We start from the raw sequence: 15745 nt of genomic DNA, 5'->3' as shown, positions 1-15745 counted from the left end.
AGCTCACCTCTCTCTCTCTCACATGCATATGTATATATAGTTAGTATCGCAGGGTCTGTAACATCCATCCACCGTGCAGCTCCAGGCATTTGGAGGAAAAGGACAGAGGAACAAATTCAGCACTTATGGATTAGGGCAGAAATGCGATGTGTATGATTCCGTTCCATCCGTGAATAGTGCTCGGTGCGCAGCACTAGAACCATAAATGTCCTTGTCTGAGAAAAAAGAACAGGGCTGCATCTGTTTAAACCAACTGTTTAGTAATCTAAGCCAATAACTACAGGGCCTTTGAAAGGTGTGCAGATCCTTCTGCTGCCAGGAATCGTAATGAGATTCTTATTTAATCAAAACAACGTTGTCACCCTTTTACACTCGCTCTCCCCAAATATACAGAATCTTAATTTGGAGACAAAATCAAATGCAACGTGTGGACAATGCTCACCTTGGATGAGAGCAGAATACAGAGGGGGCAAGCACAGCATGCAGGATATAAATGCCAATTTAGCAAATATATATCTATCTCAGGTGTAATGTAGCAACTCAGCAGAACAGAATGGCATGCTGTTAATTGCCCAGTCATGGGTCATAGAATGAGTAATGGATTGTATGTCGGGTAAGAAAAGGGTACGTCATACAGGGTATGTTAATGGCAAAGCAATAAACTGAGGCATTATGAAAATGAAACAAAACCAGCCCCTGAACCCATCTCTCTCACTGTGCTGATGGTTACTGAACTCTTTTAAAACAGGTCCAGAGTGGGAAGAAGAATGCTGTTTCTGGTAATATGGCACACGACACACACGGAGCCCTCAGCCCCTGGTCTCACATACTGTACAGTACAGATGACAAGTTCAAGGAGAAAGCAAACAAAAACAAAATGTGTCATGAGAGGCCACTCAATGGTTTGATTAGTACGGAGAGGAACTAAGTCACCTCCAAATCTCAAAAGATAAGATACTGTAATCCTTTATTAGGTCCAATGTGGGGAAATCTGCCATATAATAGCAGCAAAAGGGGGGGGAGTAAAAAATAGGAACATAAAATAAAAAGAAAAATTGAAATAATATATACAATGTAAGGTGAGCACTTCCTGATTTTGCCACGTGGCTGTTGTCCTGAGTCCAACAACTTGTAAGAGGAACAACTGCCTCAGCCAATCACAGAGGGCAACCTTAAACCTAACCTTGAGTCTGACCCAAAAGAACAGCAGACACTTAAACCGGACCTAAACCTAACATGTACTGTACAACGCGATACAATGTAATGTAAAACGAATATGTACAGCGTGAACAGAATATATGCAGAGTAACAGGATTCCTCATCACCGATGGGAGATTGGAACGTGTTAAACGTGGCTCTCCACCACCATCAGGAAAACAAAAACAAACGAGGGGATTTATTACGGAAGAACGAGGTTCATCCCTCCGGTAGAAATCAGAGACTTGCAGGATCATTGCCAAGGCACACCAAAGCTGTTCTGGCAGCACAACGGAGGCTCGACGTCTCACTGAGACTCTTAATGTTGGTGTTTCCTTCAATTTGTCGCCCTCGGAAAAATCCAACCTGCTTCGGTGCGCAGAGGGAACGATTACCCAAGGTGAGCGGGTGGAATACTTTCTGGGTTATCTTTTCTATCGCATAGAATGTAGGTCAACCTGTCCAACAGCAGGTGTGTGTGTGTGAGTGTGTGTGTGTGGAGAGAGAGAGAGAGAGAGAGAGAGAGAGAGAGAGAGAGAGAGAGAGAGAGAGAGAGAGAGAGAGGAGAGTGTGCCTCGTGTCACACAGAAATTCTTTTTCTCTTCCAACCCACTGGCACACTTTCAGAAAGCACTCTCCCTCCCTCCATCCATCCATCCATCCATCCATCCATCCATCCTCCCACCACCACATTACCTTTCCTCACGCATTCCTTTTCCCTTTCTGCCCTCATCCTTTCACCAATTCTCTCTGCTGCTGCTGCTGCTGCTGCTGCTGCTGCTGCATTTCTCTGTCATTCCCTCTGCATCTTTCTTCTTGTTTCCTTTCTGGCCATCTGTCTATTCCAGTTCCCTTCATTGTCAAATGCACAGTCAGCAAAGACGACTCGACATTTGTCAAGTGGTGAAATGTAATATGGTACAGCGAGTGCAACCCCGATCTACTGGATTGTATTTCTCAGTATTTATACACCAAAGTCAACGCTGAGATTAAAATGTCCCGGGGCTCGGGCCTAATTCCCCTGGGGACTTTTTTTTTCTTTCCAAAAAAATAAGACACGTGTCTGGGTAGATTGAATACAATTCATACTGTTAAGCTTCAACTTTCTGCAGAGGCAGAGTGGTGGTGCTGATACACCTGGTATCACGGCAGCTTCACTAATGAGTCACTGTGCATGAGCTCAACTGCCGTGCCTGTTATAGCTGCAGCTACATATATATAAATATAAATCCATGATAAATTAATGTACTATTTGACTCGCGCACAGAACAACAGGGATATTTTTGGCTTTCACATCCTAACTCCGGTGGAGGCGTCTAATAGTAACCGAAGCTCAGACTACTACAGGAAGTGATATGCTGTATTATTCAGTAGCCACTTTTGCCGTCTCTCTGGAGGAAAGTTACAGCTTTAACATCTGGCCTGTATTCTGTCCAGGCGGACTCATTCACACAGATACAGTAAACACAGCCTGGACAGCGCTGCCTGCAACAGGTCACGGGAGAAAAAAGCAGAAATCATCGTGTTCAGCGGGGTCAAGTAAATTTCCCAATGGATGTCAAATCTTCCCCAACCATACGCTGCTTTCAAGACTACTCTATTTTCTGATGCCTTCACTTTCTCTATAATCTCTGCACTTTAAATTAAACATTACCTGTTTTAGTAGTTGGTGCTTTTACACCGTTTCTATACTTTTAAAAAATATATATTTTGCCCTTTTTAAATGTCGTCTAATACCTCTCGTCTGTACTTTTCATGTTTCTGTTATTGCTGTAAAGCACATTGAATGACATCTGTCATAATGCACTATAATAATAAATCTGCCTCGCCTTAAATACCATTCCCCATTAATAAGAGCAATTGAAATGACGTATTTTCATATATCTGGGAATATTTTCTATCTATGTGGAGGAATACGTGGGGAATTTGGAAAACCGATTCCATTCTCATATCTCTGATGGTCAATTAGAGCTGAAGCAAATTGATTCAATGATTCTTTGACTGGTGATAGTTTTGGTTAATTAATCATTTGGTTTAAATCGTTGATCAGTTGAAATTCTTTAAAAAATTTACTTTTTACACCTTCGTCAACATATGAAGTTGCTGCTTCTCTCTCTGATTTATGTAATTGAAAACTGACTCTTTTGGGGGTTTGAACTGGGGGACGGACAAAAGAAGACATCTGAAGACTGAGAAACATCTTTCTGTATTAGTTGATTAATCACAAAAGCAAGTGACAGATGAATCAATGTAAGTAACTGTCAGTAGCGGGCAGATTTACTTACTTTTCATATGTAGCGGTGACGAAGAACGCGTAGACTCGTGTGCGCTTATGATGTCGAATTTGGATGATGAGCTCTGGGATTCCCAGCCGGATATGGTTCAGTAGCCATAGCAACGTGTGGTCATCTGTAGCGTCTGTGGCAGGAAATGAAAAATGAGAAAATACATCTTCAACCATACCCACGCATCGTTGTACACACGGAGCTGCTGAATCCTGCCACAGTTTACTCCTGAGCAGCAGCTGGAGGTTAAGTGTCATACGAACAAACACTTGAGGTTGACTTTTCTTCTCCGCCTTCTTAGCTGCTTCACAGACTCAAACTGCTTCTCTAATCTTTACGCCATGGCTAAGGAAGTTAAATAGATAATATCATCAACATTAGAGCTGTAATCATCCTTTTTGTTATCAACAATTTCTCCCAGTTGCAGATAATATGTGGGTTTTTTTAATAGCACTTAAACAGCTGCTATAAAAGTCAAAAGAAAGAAGTAGAAAATAATCAAACACAATTGACATAAAAACAACACAGTTGAAAATAACAGTAAGATGAAAGATATGATTTTACATATAAAATAAGCAAAAGCCATACTGTAAAAGCTTCTCAGTTGTAAGAAGCTGGTTTGAAGGGATTTACAATTTTCTTTTTCTTATTAGACGATCAATGATCATCTCCAACTTTCGGACTGTTGTACGAAACAAACAAATGTTTGAATGTTTCCATCACATTCCATCAATTCCCATCACAGTTTTTTAGATATTTGTTTTTTTTCTTCCAAAAAAAATCAACAGACACTAACATTTTCACAAATATTCACACTTGAGATCCTGCAATTTATTAATAATGAATTAATTACATGATTAATCTACTATCAAACTGGCTGTTGATTTATTGGTCAATCAACTAATCATTACATCTTTACTATTTCTCAAAATGTTAAAAAAAAAAAAACACAAGAGAACTATTTGCACATTATTAATGAATAATTAAAATTATCATTAGCTGCAATCATTGGTTTAGGTTATGGTGAGGACGTGCACTTATGATCGCTAGCGGGTGGATTTAAGGACACAAGTGTAGAGTTACAGACATGAGTGTTTGTGTGTGTCGAGCGCTTGACCTGCAAATGTCATGAGGACGTCACAGTTCTCCGTGGGCACCGTTTTCATCCACGACTTGTGAGACATGATGTGTCTCCCAGCCTGCAGCAGCCGCTTTCCGAACAACTTATCTGAGAGAGAGACACAGAGACAGACAGAGAGAGAGAGAGGGGAGAGAAAATATGTCACCTCTTCAAAGTTAAACAGTGTGTAAGGAGCAATGACTCTTACCGCTGCTGCCCCAGCACACACACACACACACACACACAAAGCCGGCCCTTCTCGCTCGGACAGATTTTAATGTCACGCCCCTTCACCTCACCAACGCGGGACTAACAGAACTGGTCTAGGCCTGGCGAGACCGGTGGCCAAACATTGTCCACACTCTCTGAAGTGTTACATTCACACACACACACGTTACTGCAACGCTGTTGTCGTCCTGAATCTCAGGGGCGCTCACACACAAACAAGCCTACATGGAACGACAGGTAAAGGTTCAACTGCAGTCGTGCTTCTGTTCCCGTCCCGTGATGAATTACCTCGTCTCTCTTCCTGAAATAATAGCACTCCAGAAATAGCTCTACCATAGCTCACCCTGGTTTCACATTATAACGCCCTTTTAGACTGGAGGCAAATAATGCACTGTACATACTGTACGTGCTCTGGGGTGGGTACGGTTACGTCAAGGAAACAAATCCTATTCCTTAGACGACCGCAATTTTGTCTCCAGGCTCAAAATGAACCTCATCTTCACTCCGACACCTGATTCATCCTCTTGAGTCTCACATTTCCCGCCGATAAGTACTTCAGAAAGACGGTTCGATGGGGACAGTTTAAACCCAGAGACCCTGTTCAGCTGTCAAGAATAAAAAATTGGAAGAAAACTCTTTCGCAGGTCCTGAATAATAATGACAGCCGCCGGAGAGACTGTCCGTCCCACAACGGCCCTGTGATCGCTGAGGCGTGGGGTCGTCAGAGGAGACAGAAAGTGGGGCACTTCACACACAGGAATTCACCAAAGAATAGACTCTCTGTTCATTTCCACGTGCAGGAAAGCGGTGGAAAAATGTCCAAGCTAAAATTATAAAGGGTATACACGAGTTCACTCGAGCTCAGTAGTGACCAAGAGATGCACACTCATGAAGGTCAAGGCCATGGCAGGCTGTAAATTTAACCACGATAGCGCCGCAACGAGCCCGATGCCGTAAATCACTTGGAACCAATAAACACACGTTGCAGTGAAAGCACCAGCGTGTCCCTCTATGCTTTGTGGAAACGGAGCGGTGACGGAGAGGGACAGAGGGAAGATGCCCAGAAACAATGAGGCACCAATGAGCGATATGAGGCTGTTGCACAAAGCCACTATGCCAACTTTTCTTTGGTCTGTGGGCACGTTCCTCGTTCTTTAAGCAGCATCAATGGAGAGCGTTACTCTCGGTAATTGAGGGGCATTGGTGGTGATGAACCCACAGGTAATTACCACCCAACTCCGCAGTGCCCTTCAGCTGCTTTTCACTAGATTTCGGATCAGTGGTTTGGTTTACAAAAAAATCTCTCAACCTAATTTCCTGTCGCAGCAGGCAGCGGTTTTCAGCTAAAAGGTTGTAACACACACCCAATCTGAGCTGCCCGTGCGGCACCAGACTGCAGGCGGACAAAGTTGGCGACGAGCTGGTGAACCTTGTGATGCACTCAGCTGATGAAGAGCCTGGTCATTTATTCAGGAGTCGGTTGAGACCAAAACAGCTCAAAAGCAGTGTGTGAATATTGAATTTTATCAACGGTTTGCAAACACATTCACCACAACAACTTTGTTATGTGGTAAAAGACACGTCCTCTGGACGTACAATTAATCTTTTCATTTTTTTCATTTATTTTTTTTGTTAAAATTCTCCTTTTGCATTTTGCAATTTATGATCTTACTCCTCTATCTACATCATTTCAACATTCTCCTTTACAATCATACTTGAACATGACTTTGTCTTCATATATTTCAGGTTGTATTTCCTCATCTTGCTGTTTTTGTTCCCCATGTCCTCTATGCAATGAAAAAAGGAGAAATAAATAAGAGCTCTCGGAGACGCGGTGCCAACGAAATCAAAGAAAATGCCCAGTAACCAGTTTCTAAGGACTTGTCTTCATTTTCATGAAATCCATCCATCAACATTATTATTGCTCAAGCTGATATTTTCCATCACGACAGATCAAAACATGTTGGAGCTGCAGACAGAACTTGACTTGGAGGTATTGCATTACGATTTGAAAGGATTTCTCTTCAGTACTTACAAACGGGTTGTGACAACTTAATCTGGTTCCACACTGCTCTTCCCCTTCGAAGGACATCTTCAAACATCGCAGCAGGTCAAACAGTAAACAGAGCAAGGTAAGACTTCTTAATCTCGAGCGGTACTTTTAGATACTGAAATCAGACTGGACCAGCCACTGTGCTTTGGATCAAGTGCTGCAGGCAGTGCTGCGACATGACAGCAATTCTAATGAGTCCTGTATTCTTCGCCCGAGGGGAACACACACACACACACACACACACACACACACACACACACACACACACACACACACACACACACACACACACACACACACACACACACACACACACACACACACACACACACACACACACACACACACACACACACACACACACACACACACACACACACACACTCCTGGAACAGCCAGTAGTTTGCTTTCAACACTCCCACAATGCTTTGATTTATAAGCCCCGATCCTGAGCATGTGCTCTGATGGTTCACATGCATTAGTGTGTTTCGTTGTGTCGTTGACCATCAACAGTAATTCGTGCAGGCCGGGCCCGTCTCGTCAGGTGTGTGTCTGTGTGTAGCTAAAGTGCAGTCGGGTGATAATTGCGTGTTTAGGTTCATCACTGCGACTGACCACCTTAACATACTAAGTAATCATATGAGCCATTGTAAATATAAAAGTATTGATTTTAGCTGTATTTTTCCCATGCAATGTGAAGTTTTACAATTTACAACCCTTTTTTAACCCACTTTGTTCTCATCATTGATTTAACAAGGGTAATGAATTTGTATTGACGGTTTTCACCTCATTTGACCTCATGAGTGTTCATCATGAAAAGAGTGAGTGCCACAAATAATTTGCATGTGGCGTTCGATGGGTTTTACCCATTTAACCGACTTCAAAACAACTATTTAATGAAGAGTTATGAGTTTAAAGAGTTCACAAATTCTACTTGGTTGTTTTAAATGACAGTCAATCCAATTCCCGTATATAATGTTTATCAACTAAGTTTATTTGCTTGGCACCAAATCATGCAGTATCTCGGACTACATGGGAAAATGATCCCAAATGTTGTTTGCGTTGTCGAAAAAAAACAAGAGACTTTCTGAGTTCGAAAGCCCCTTTCGGCTCCGTGACAGAAACCAGGTCGCCATGTAGACAAACATCGCGGCCCAGGACGAACAGCGATATACGCATAAAGCCCGTACGACCCGCGGCCTCCACAGTGAGACGACTGTTGGAGGGCTGCAGCTTATCAGACAGCAGCCAGGCGGTCGTGACAGTCAAGGGTGTCCCTCTCTGATCCAAGTCGCTCTCTTCAGCATTTCTGTGGGGTATTCATTTTGTGCGTGACTGACTACGCAGGTGTTTGTCTATGTGCATGTGTGGGAGCCTGCGATAGAAAGTACGAGATTAATAGAGTGTAAGTTAATTATGAAAATCAGGCGAAATGAAGGTCACGCGGACACTTAGGGAAAGACTCGATGATGCACCCACTCGCTGCCCTTGCTGGCGGTGTGAGTCTGTTTGACAGCAGGCTGCTCTTCATGCACGGCTGAAGAAAGCTTTGGGTCCACTGTGAAGATTTCCCTCAGTCAGGGAAAGGTTTGGGTGACGTTTGCTGCTGAATATCACCGTTGTAGAAGTCGTGGTAACACAAGTGGCCTATGCAGTGTTGTGTGTAAGAGAAAGAAAAAAAAGTCCGTTAAAGTGATAATCTAATATTTCTTTCTTTTTTTCTGGCATTCATTTTGATGACGGGCAGTAAATACTTCAGAGTTTTGCACAGGAGACGCTCATTTCATCTTTTCTTCTTCCACCAGCGGTCCATCCACACAGATTATTAAAGTTAAGCAAAAATCCTGACTCAGACTTGACATCAATAAAGCATTAGGTGGCACAGATAGAGAGAATAAGATAGACCGACGCCGACTCGCAGCCAAAATGCAATAAGGGCAGAGAGGCTGCCGGGATCAACGGGGAGCTTTTGATCACAAACAATGAGACAGACAGAAAAGACTTCCACTGTCACATCCACTGAGCGAATGTGGGACTGAAACAAATGACCCTATTAGAGCGATTACATCAGTGAGTGGGACATGGAGCCTCATCGGGTTCAAGGACCAAACCATTTCCTTAATTGGAATCATCTCCGTCGTCATCTCCGAATGTCATCGCCCTGGGCAGAGTCCACACCCGGTCAAACCACTTTTCCCAACTCCACACCTGTCTACGCAAACACACGGATTCAGATACAACAGGCACACATCAAAACCCACGCGGACAAGCAGCCAGAAACGAATACCTGGTCTGATACCAAATCAGACCAGTCAGTCCACCTGTGAAGAATCAAGCTGGCGATTCTCTACAGGTCCCGAGTGAAAAAATACAAATCATAGCCCTCCTCTCCTCCTATCGGTCTCTTTCTCCCACTTCTCCCTCTCTCCTGCGTTCTGCGTCTTCCAAACAATGACTCACTCCATCGTTTCTCGCAATGTCCGCCTCACTTCGCCCTCCCCAATGCAAGGTACCGAGGCACAAAGTCCGCATACGTTCAGGCTGCACATCAACAAACACGGACACTTCCAATTCCGCACCCGCATCTTTCTTTTTCCACTGGCAGATGCACACACAGATGTGTTTTAGTTGATAATGAAAGCGCCTCTTCCCACTGCAGCAAAGCTCTCCTCCTGTCTCTCTTTGCTTTCTTTCACCTCAGCCTGCTCCTCTCTTCCACACCATGGCTCTCACTCTCTCATCCAAATCCTCTCTTTTAGCCACCACCCCCCCCCCCCCATGCAGAACTTCTCAGTCCGTCTTTCTCTCCATGCTCTCTTTCTTATCCGGTTTTCTTAGACTGTCTCAAGAGGCACAAGAGGTATTTGCCATCTTTGTGCACATGCAGCTTCTATGAGTGATGTCTTCAGACTGGGGAAAGAAGATGGGGACTAATGGTCAATAGTGATTCCAATAAACCGAGAGCCGAAGGCAAACAAAGGTCGCGCTGTGTGTTTTCTTCCAGGGACAAGCTGCAGACTGCAAGGTTCAATATCAGCAGTAGGGATGTTCATAATTAACCATTTACCAGCTAAACCACAATAAGAATAAAAACTACCAGTAAAAATCTGTCATACATCACAGCAAACAGACTGCTATGAAAGTCTGGACACAAGCTACAGATAGATAGACAATTTAATATTTCCCTAAAGTAGAGATATGCAAATTGCACTTGGCGCCGGAGGACCTCTATTAATCTGATTTTGTTCAATAGAAAGTCTGGCTGCTTTTTGCTTTTTACTTAAGCAACAAAGTTAAATGGTCTGTTTGAGTCTGTTTTACTCCGTTCACAGCAGCGCTGCATGTGCTGAATGGTGTGGGAATCCTTGGTTCCATCAGGGACTAGTTGGTTAACAGAAGTGGGATATCAGTGAGGAATAAAATTCAAAATGAAGATCGCTAATGCATGTAATCAAAACTTGATTGCAATTAGCCCGCAATCAGAGCCGCTTCTAATCAACAAATGTGTTTTTTGCCTTCGTGATAAATGGGATGAAGATGTCAATGCCGGTGGATGGTGAGGATAGTAGTGACTCGTCCTCGGCTTCAAAATAACAAAGACTGCATATGACAGCGGAGCCACCCAGGACCGGGGGGGCCAGGAGGAGGACGAGGCCACACCATTCAGCAACAGAGCCGCCACGGTGCTCTCACGGCAGAACAGTTCCCGATTTTGCATCACTCGTTTTCTTCACTCTCCTCAGTCTCACGAAATCTGCCTCGCTCATCTCCCGCTCTTGCTCTCTTTCTGCCAAGTGGGCTGATGGGTGCTTCATACTTGGTTAGCTGGTTCATTTGGGTGATCCAAAGACGCGAGGAGGGAGCCGTCACATCTGCTACAAAGCTGGGGTTGAGTGAGGAACGAGGAGTGTGCTATTCAGTCAGGTAACAATCCTGCACGGTCGGGAGCCAGTGTTGAATCCTTTCAGGCGCGGCCGATGCAGACTCCTCCAGACAACAACCACAGACTGGTTATCTAACTGGCTGAATTGAGCATTGTTTCGAGTCGTTAAGGGGGGTTACGAATTATGAATAAGCCAGTGGTGATGATGGATATAGTTGAGTGAACAGCAGCCTTTGTGGAGAAAACAGACCTCCTTGTTGAGCAGCGGGCAACTGCCGAAATGGAGAAAGGGTTTTCTGATGAACACACAGAACACAGGGAGACATGATTTACACACAGCAACTACGTGAGCATTAATAAGCGCTCATCTCTGTGTTGTACAGTATGGAGCAGGTTTAAGGTCACTGCAGTACCACAGCATTGAGTCACTCAGTCTGATGGCGATGGACTAACTGATCTGCACAACGACATTCAACTCCTCCACAGGAAAGATGGGAGGGAGGCTCCGAGTCCGATCAATGCCCAGAGGAGCCAGTGATTATTGTATTCTGCTACACCACTCCTCCCATTTCCTTTTGATTACGGGGAAAGCAAGAGAAAAATGAATGACTTTGATTCCGCATGCCTTTGGAAAAATGCATGGTAAAATAAATGCAGCCTTCCATCCAGATTTATTTAGCTCTGGAGTTTATACAGAATGTTAGAAGGGTCGGTAAAACTGTTGCATGCATGTAACACAATGAATATTCGACAAAAATATAAACAAACAGTAGAGGCAATTTAGGTGTAAATGAGCCCTTTTATTAAAATATTAAATTTAAATTTAAATAATGCAGGATTGAGCAAATTCAGCCCCACTGGAAGAAAAAAGGATTTGAGAGTTGTTCAAAGTCACTGCATCTTTAAGTTGGTGAAGCCTCTTCAGTTTATAAAAAAAAAAAAAAAAGCGGAGGCAAACAAATGACTCTTCTCTATTTGAACGGAGACACTGGAAGTCCTTCGCATAAAGAACAGGCTGTTGACTCTTTCGCTTCAACAAACACTGATCAGGAGAAGTGAAAAGCTGGAGATATTGCTCTCTCTCTCTCTCTCAAAGGCAAATATGGATGCTGGAGCAGTGGCAATGCCCGTTTATTTTCCCTGAAAGCCAATCACATCAAGCATCATCAGAAACACTGCACAACCACAACCTTACAACAGACAAGATGCTGTGGATGACACTGTATGCATCGTATGTTCCTATATGTTCTTTTAAATGCGATGGTGTGGACTGTACAGAGAGAAAAAAGGAAAGGAGAGAGGAAACCGCTAAAGGGTTAAAGGCAGAGAAAATATATGAGGGGGAGCCTCAATAAACGCCTGTACTTTATTGTTATAGGTTTTCATCAGTCAACATTGGCGATGTGCAAATACATGAGCTGGAACACAATGTTCCCCCTCAGCTGTAGACAGACTCTTCCATACCAACATTTTAATGGTTTCTTCTCTGGTTCGTGCCCCAAACCCTCCACCAAAGTTGGTGCGTATCGGGTCTGTACTTTTTGCATAATACTGCTGACAATCAAACAAACTAGAGGTGGCACTCAGTCGAGCACACAGCTCCGCCAAGCCCCAACAGTGCCCGTACGAAACCACATTCAAATCTGCTGGATCCGGGTAAAAGATTCCTGGATCTGCCCCTTTGACCAGATCCACGCTCAAATCAAACGGCCAATTTTTTTTTTTTGTCCGTGTTCCAACCTTCTACCAAGTTTCGTGGAAATCCGTCCTGTAGTTTTTGCGTAATCCTTCTGACAAACAAACGGACAGGGGCGAAAACACAATCTCCTTGGCGGAGGTTATCAATTACACACTGCATTCGCTACAACTCTATCGACCCATCAGAGGGACACACAGCATAAACTCATGCTGTGTTGCCGCAATTTCTTTCAACACAGAAATTCATTTTAAATTCTAGTGAAGATGCCAACGTTTTCAACGATACCATATATGTCAGGCTGGATTTTCCGCGAGAAGTATGAAGAATTATGTACAAGACAAATAAGAATGTTTTCTCGTGTGACAGAATTGTGCTGCCATAAAAAAAACATGGAGTTTGGGGTTTGAACATTTTGGTCAATGTCAAAATTGTACAACTTCATATCATAATCAAATAAAAGAGTTAATCTAAGGTGAAAGAGACTCCTGTAATCTTTTGGCATCATCAAAAAAGGTTATAGACCAGAAAACAAATACAGCAAATGTTTCATATCCCAACTATGTTTGACACCGAGCTGCTTTAATAATATACAGATTGTATAAGAGGTGATTCGTGTAAATCCATTATCTATATCGAAATAAATGACATTATAATAGATTTATTGAGGTGAAATTTCAGGTGGAGGCGGATCAACACTGATTCTGTCCCTCGTACATATTAAACAAGCTCCCTTCCTGTCCGTCACTCTTACCACACAGAATACAACACAGATCCATGCAGGTCAAAGAGGCTGAGAATTAGTAAAAACACAAAGGTGAAAAAAGAATGACTCCTGAATGACTTCTGATATGCGTTGCATTATGCTGCTTTCCTGCCAAGGTTTAACCTTGACACTCAGCCCGCTACAGAGGGTAACGAGGAGAAGGTGATGAGGACCGATTTGATCTCTCTACCTCGAAAAGGTATAGTGGTTGAACAAAACGAGTCACGGGAGGGGATTAAGAGGAAAACAAGAACGATAGAGAGGACGAAGACCCATATTACAGACAGATGGTGCTTTAAAACTCCCTTGCTCATCATTGACTGGCTCCGTGGTAATACTGACATGGATAATACGTCTCGCTGGGGGAAAGAGCTGTTCTCCCTCATGTCTTATACGGTACACTTTCATAGCCCTTTAGCCAATCTCTGGAGGCTGCAGAGTGGCTAATGTGGAGCAATTCCCTACGACTCGGGCTAAAAACAGGATTCTTCGCCCTGGTCATTGTATTCCTCCTGGCTGTGCTGAGCGACTACCAAAGACATCAAGGACAGTGTGACCAACATGCATTAAATCCTACTTTTTTCCTTTTAGGAATAAAATATCAGGTTCACACTGGATGCTGGCGATTATTCACTCAGATTTGATCACAGAGAACGGAGCCTAAACTCACTGATAAGGTCTTTGTCTCTGCTTCCACACGAGTCAGGAGACAGGCAGCACCAGCAGCGCTCTCTCTCTCTCGCTCGCTCTCTCTCTCTCCCTCCGTGGTTGGAATGCATTAAGCTCCAGAGTATGTGCATTATCATTTCCTGGTTACAGTTTGATAATCTCCATGGCTATAAATGGGGAAGTGTAAAACTTCCTGCGGGCGTGAATGGGGATTTAGAAGATGGTTGACTGGAGGCAAAGAGGCATTATCAGTGATAAGATTAAAACCATAAAAAAAAAAACTTGAGAATCTAGGGCGAGTGAATCACCACTTGCAAGACAGATGGTTTATCACAACTCTGGGAGTGTTTTGTAACTCCCCCAACGCATCCCACGTCTAATGGCTGTGGATATTTGTATCTACATAGCTGCAGGATCATAAAGGGGGGCGCCATCCCCTGAAGGTGTCTGACAACACAGGTGGATTCAGGTACGTGTATGGGATCTGCACGTGGAAAAGCAAGCCAGCAAGAATTAGGTAACAAAAAAGGCGCAGCTATTGGATAGAGGGTGCAGCCACACTCATCCATCACAAAACGGATATAAATTCAACAAAGTGTGCCGCTCCCCGTTTGTTTTAGAAATCATCTAATGCAAGAAATACTGGCAACTTAAACCCTAAAGTTTATCTCCCAACACCAAGCACTAAGCTGATACTGTCTGTGTCCCAAATTTGAAAAATCTATAAACCTCACAACTCCTTGGGATCATTTTCCTGCAAGATATCCCCAGGCCAGGGATTTCTGTAGCACTGAGTCAACAGCCAACGATGACGGAATGACTGTGGCTGATAGTAGAAACATAACATGTTGTCATTGAAGAAGAAATTGTTCCTACTGTAATCTGGATCTGTCAATTAATGACTGATACTCAATCCAATTCGTAAGATCGGAGGCGTTGACATCAATCCGACGTGGTTGGTTTGACGCATCTTTAATCCTTGCCAGATTTATCATCTAGTGTTTCTTGTAGCCGAAACATCAGTTTGGGTTAGAATGAGCAAAACAAAGCCCCTCTGCCCATGAACAGACCATGAAATGAGCAGCACCAAGCACACACACGGCCTCAACAGAAAATCAATGAAAATGATTGCAGCACTAACTGCAGTGTTTACCACTATATGACCGGCACCTACTTCACTGTAATGGTCTCAAATTTAAGGCAAGCTGCTCGTAATAAATATGAAGCGTTGTCACAGTCAAGAGAGGGGCCATTTCATTTTATAACCTGGTTGTCTGCTTTGCACTTGCATGAAATGTCATCCCCTCCCCATCAAAAGCTGGCACACCAAAAGTAATCTGCCATGTGTGTGTGTGTGTGTGTGTGTGTGCGTGTGTGTTTGAGCGATCATGTACAGGTAAGGTTAATAAAGCTCCAGTAACAGCAATGTCACCCGACATGAAGGTGAGCTTCTACACGGGGAGAGGAGAAGGAGATACAGGAAATATATCTCTGTGGAGAATGCGATGAATAAGTGAGACGGGCAAAGGGATCCGGAGAGAGATGCATTAGGTTGAGAGTCATTAGGGCGCACAACACACACTGCTGCCGCGTGATCATTCTGCATTATATTCATCGGCCCCTTCATTTATGAAGCTGATGTGGTAAAACACCAAACGTATGGCTCAGTGTGTCTGCAGCTCTTCTTTCAGGAGATTCAGTGGAACGTATTTTTGGTTTTTTTCCCCCTCTCCCCACTGCCCTGCCTCACACTGCTGTATTTAAAGCAACCTGTGTGACACTGAACCTGACTAAATCATCCTGAAGCAAAGCTCAGGCATTCGACTTGCCTGAGAGCCAGTGAGAGTG

At 43.6% G+C, this 15745-nt stretch overlaps 1 protein-coding gene across 2 annotated transcripts in view; it reads right to left on the bottom strand.

Annotated features, from left to right (window-relative positions):
• ano8b (anoctamin 8b) overlaps nucleotides 1–15745 on the bottom strand; it is a 34441-nt gene that overhangs the window by 14694 nt on the left and 4002 nt on the right. Inside the window, exons 1-3 of one of the 2 annotated variants that reach the window (XM_035648806.2) lie at nucleotides 6866–7040; nucleotides 4600–4710; nucleotides 3483–3615 (exon numbers count right to left, since the gene is read on the bottom strand). In XM_035648806.2, coding sequence (XP_035504699.1) covers nucleotides 3483–3615; nucleotides 4600–4710; nucleotides 6866–6932 — 311 coding nt within the window. In that variant the 5' untranslated portion in view covers nucleotides 6933–7040. Of the gene's footprint in view, nucleotides 1–3482; nucleotides 3616–4599; nucleotides 4711–6865; nucleotides 7041–15745 lie in introns of those variants that run through there. The other variant, XM_035648807.2, reaches the window with a different exon arrangement.

The sequence above is a fragment of the Scophthalmus maximus genome, chromosome 13 (assembly GCF_022379125.1).
Source record: "Scophthalmus maximus strain ysfricsl-2021 chromosome 13, ASM2237912v1, whole genome shotgun sequence".
NCBI lineage: Eukaryota > Metazoa > Chordata > Actinopteri > Pleuronectiformes > Scophthalmidae > Scophthalmus > Scophthalmus maximus.
The sequence above is the reverse complement of the archived record's forward strand: the minus strand, read 5'-3'. Positions and strand labels throughout refer to the sequence as shown.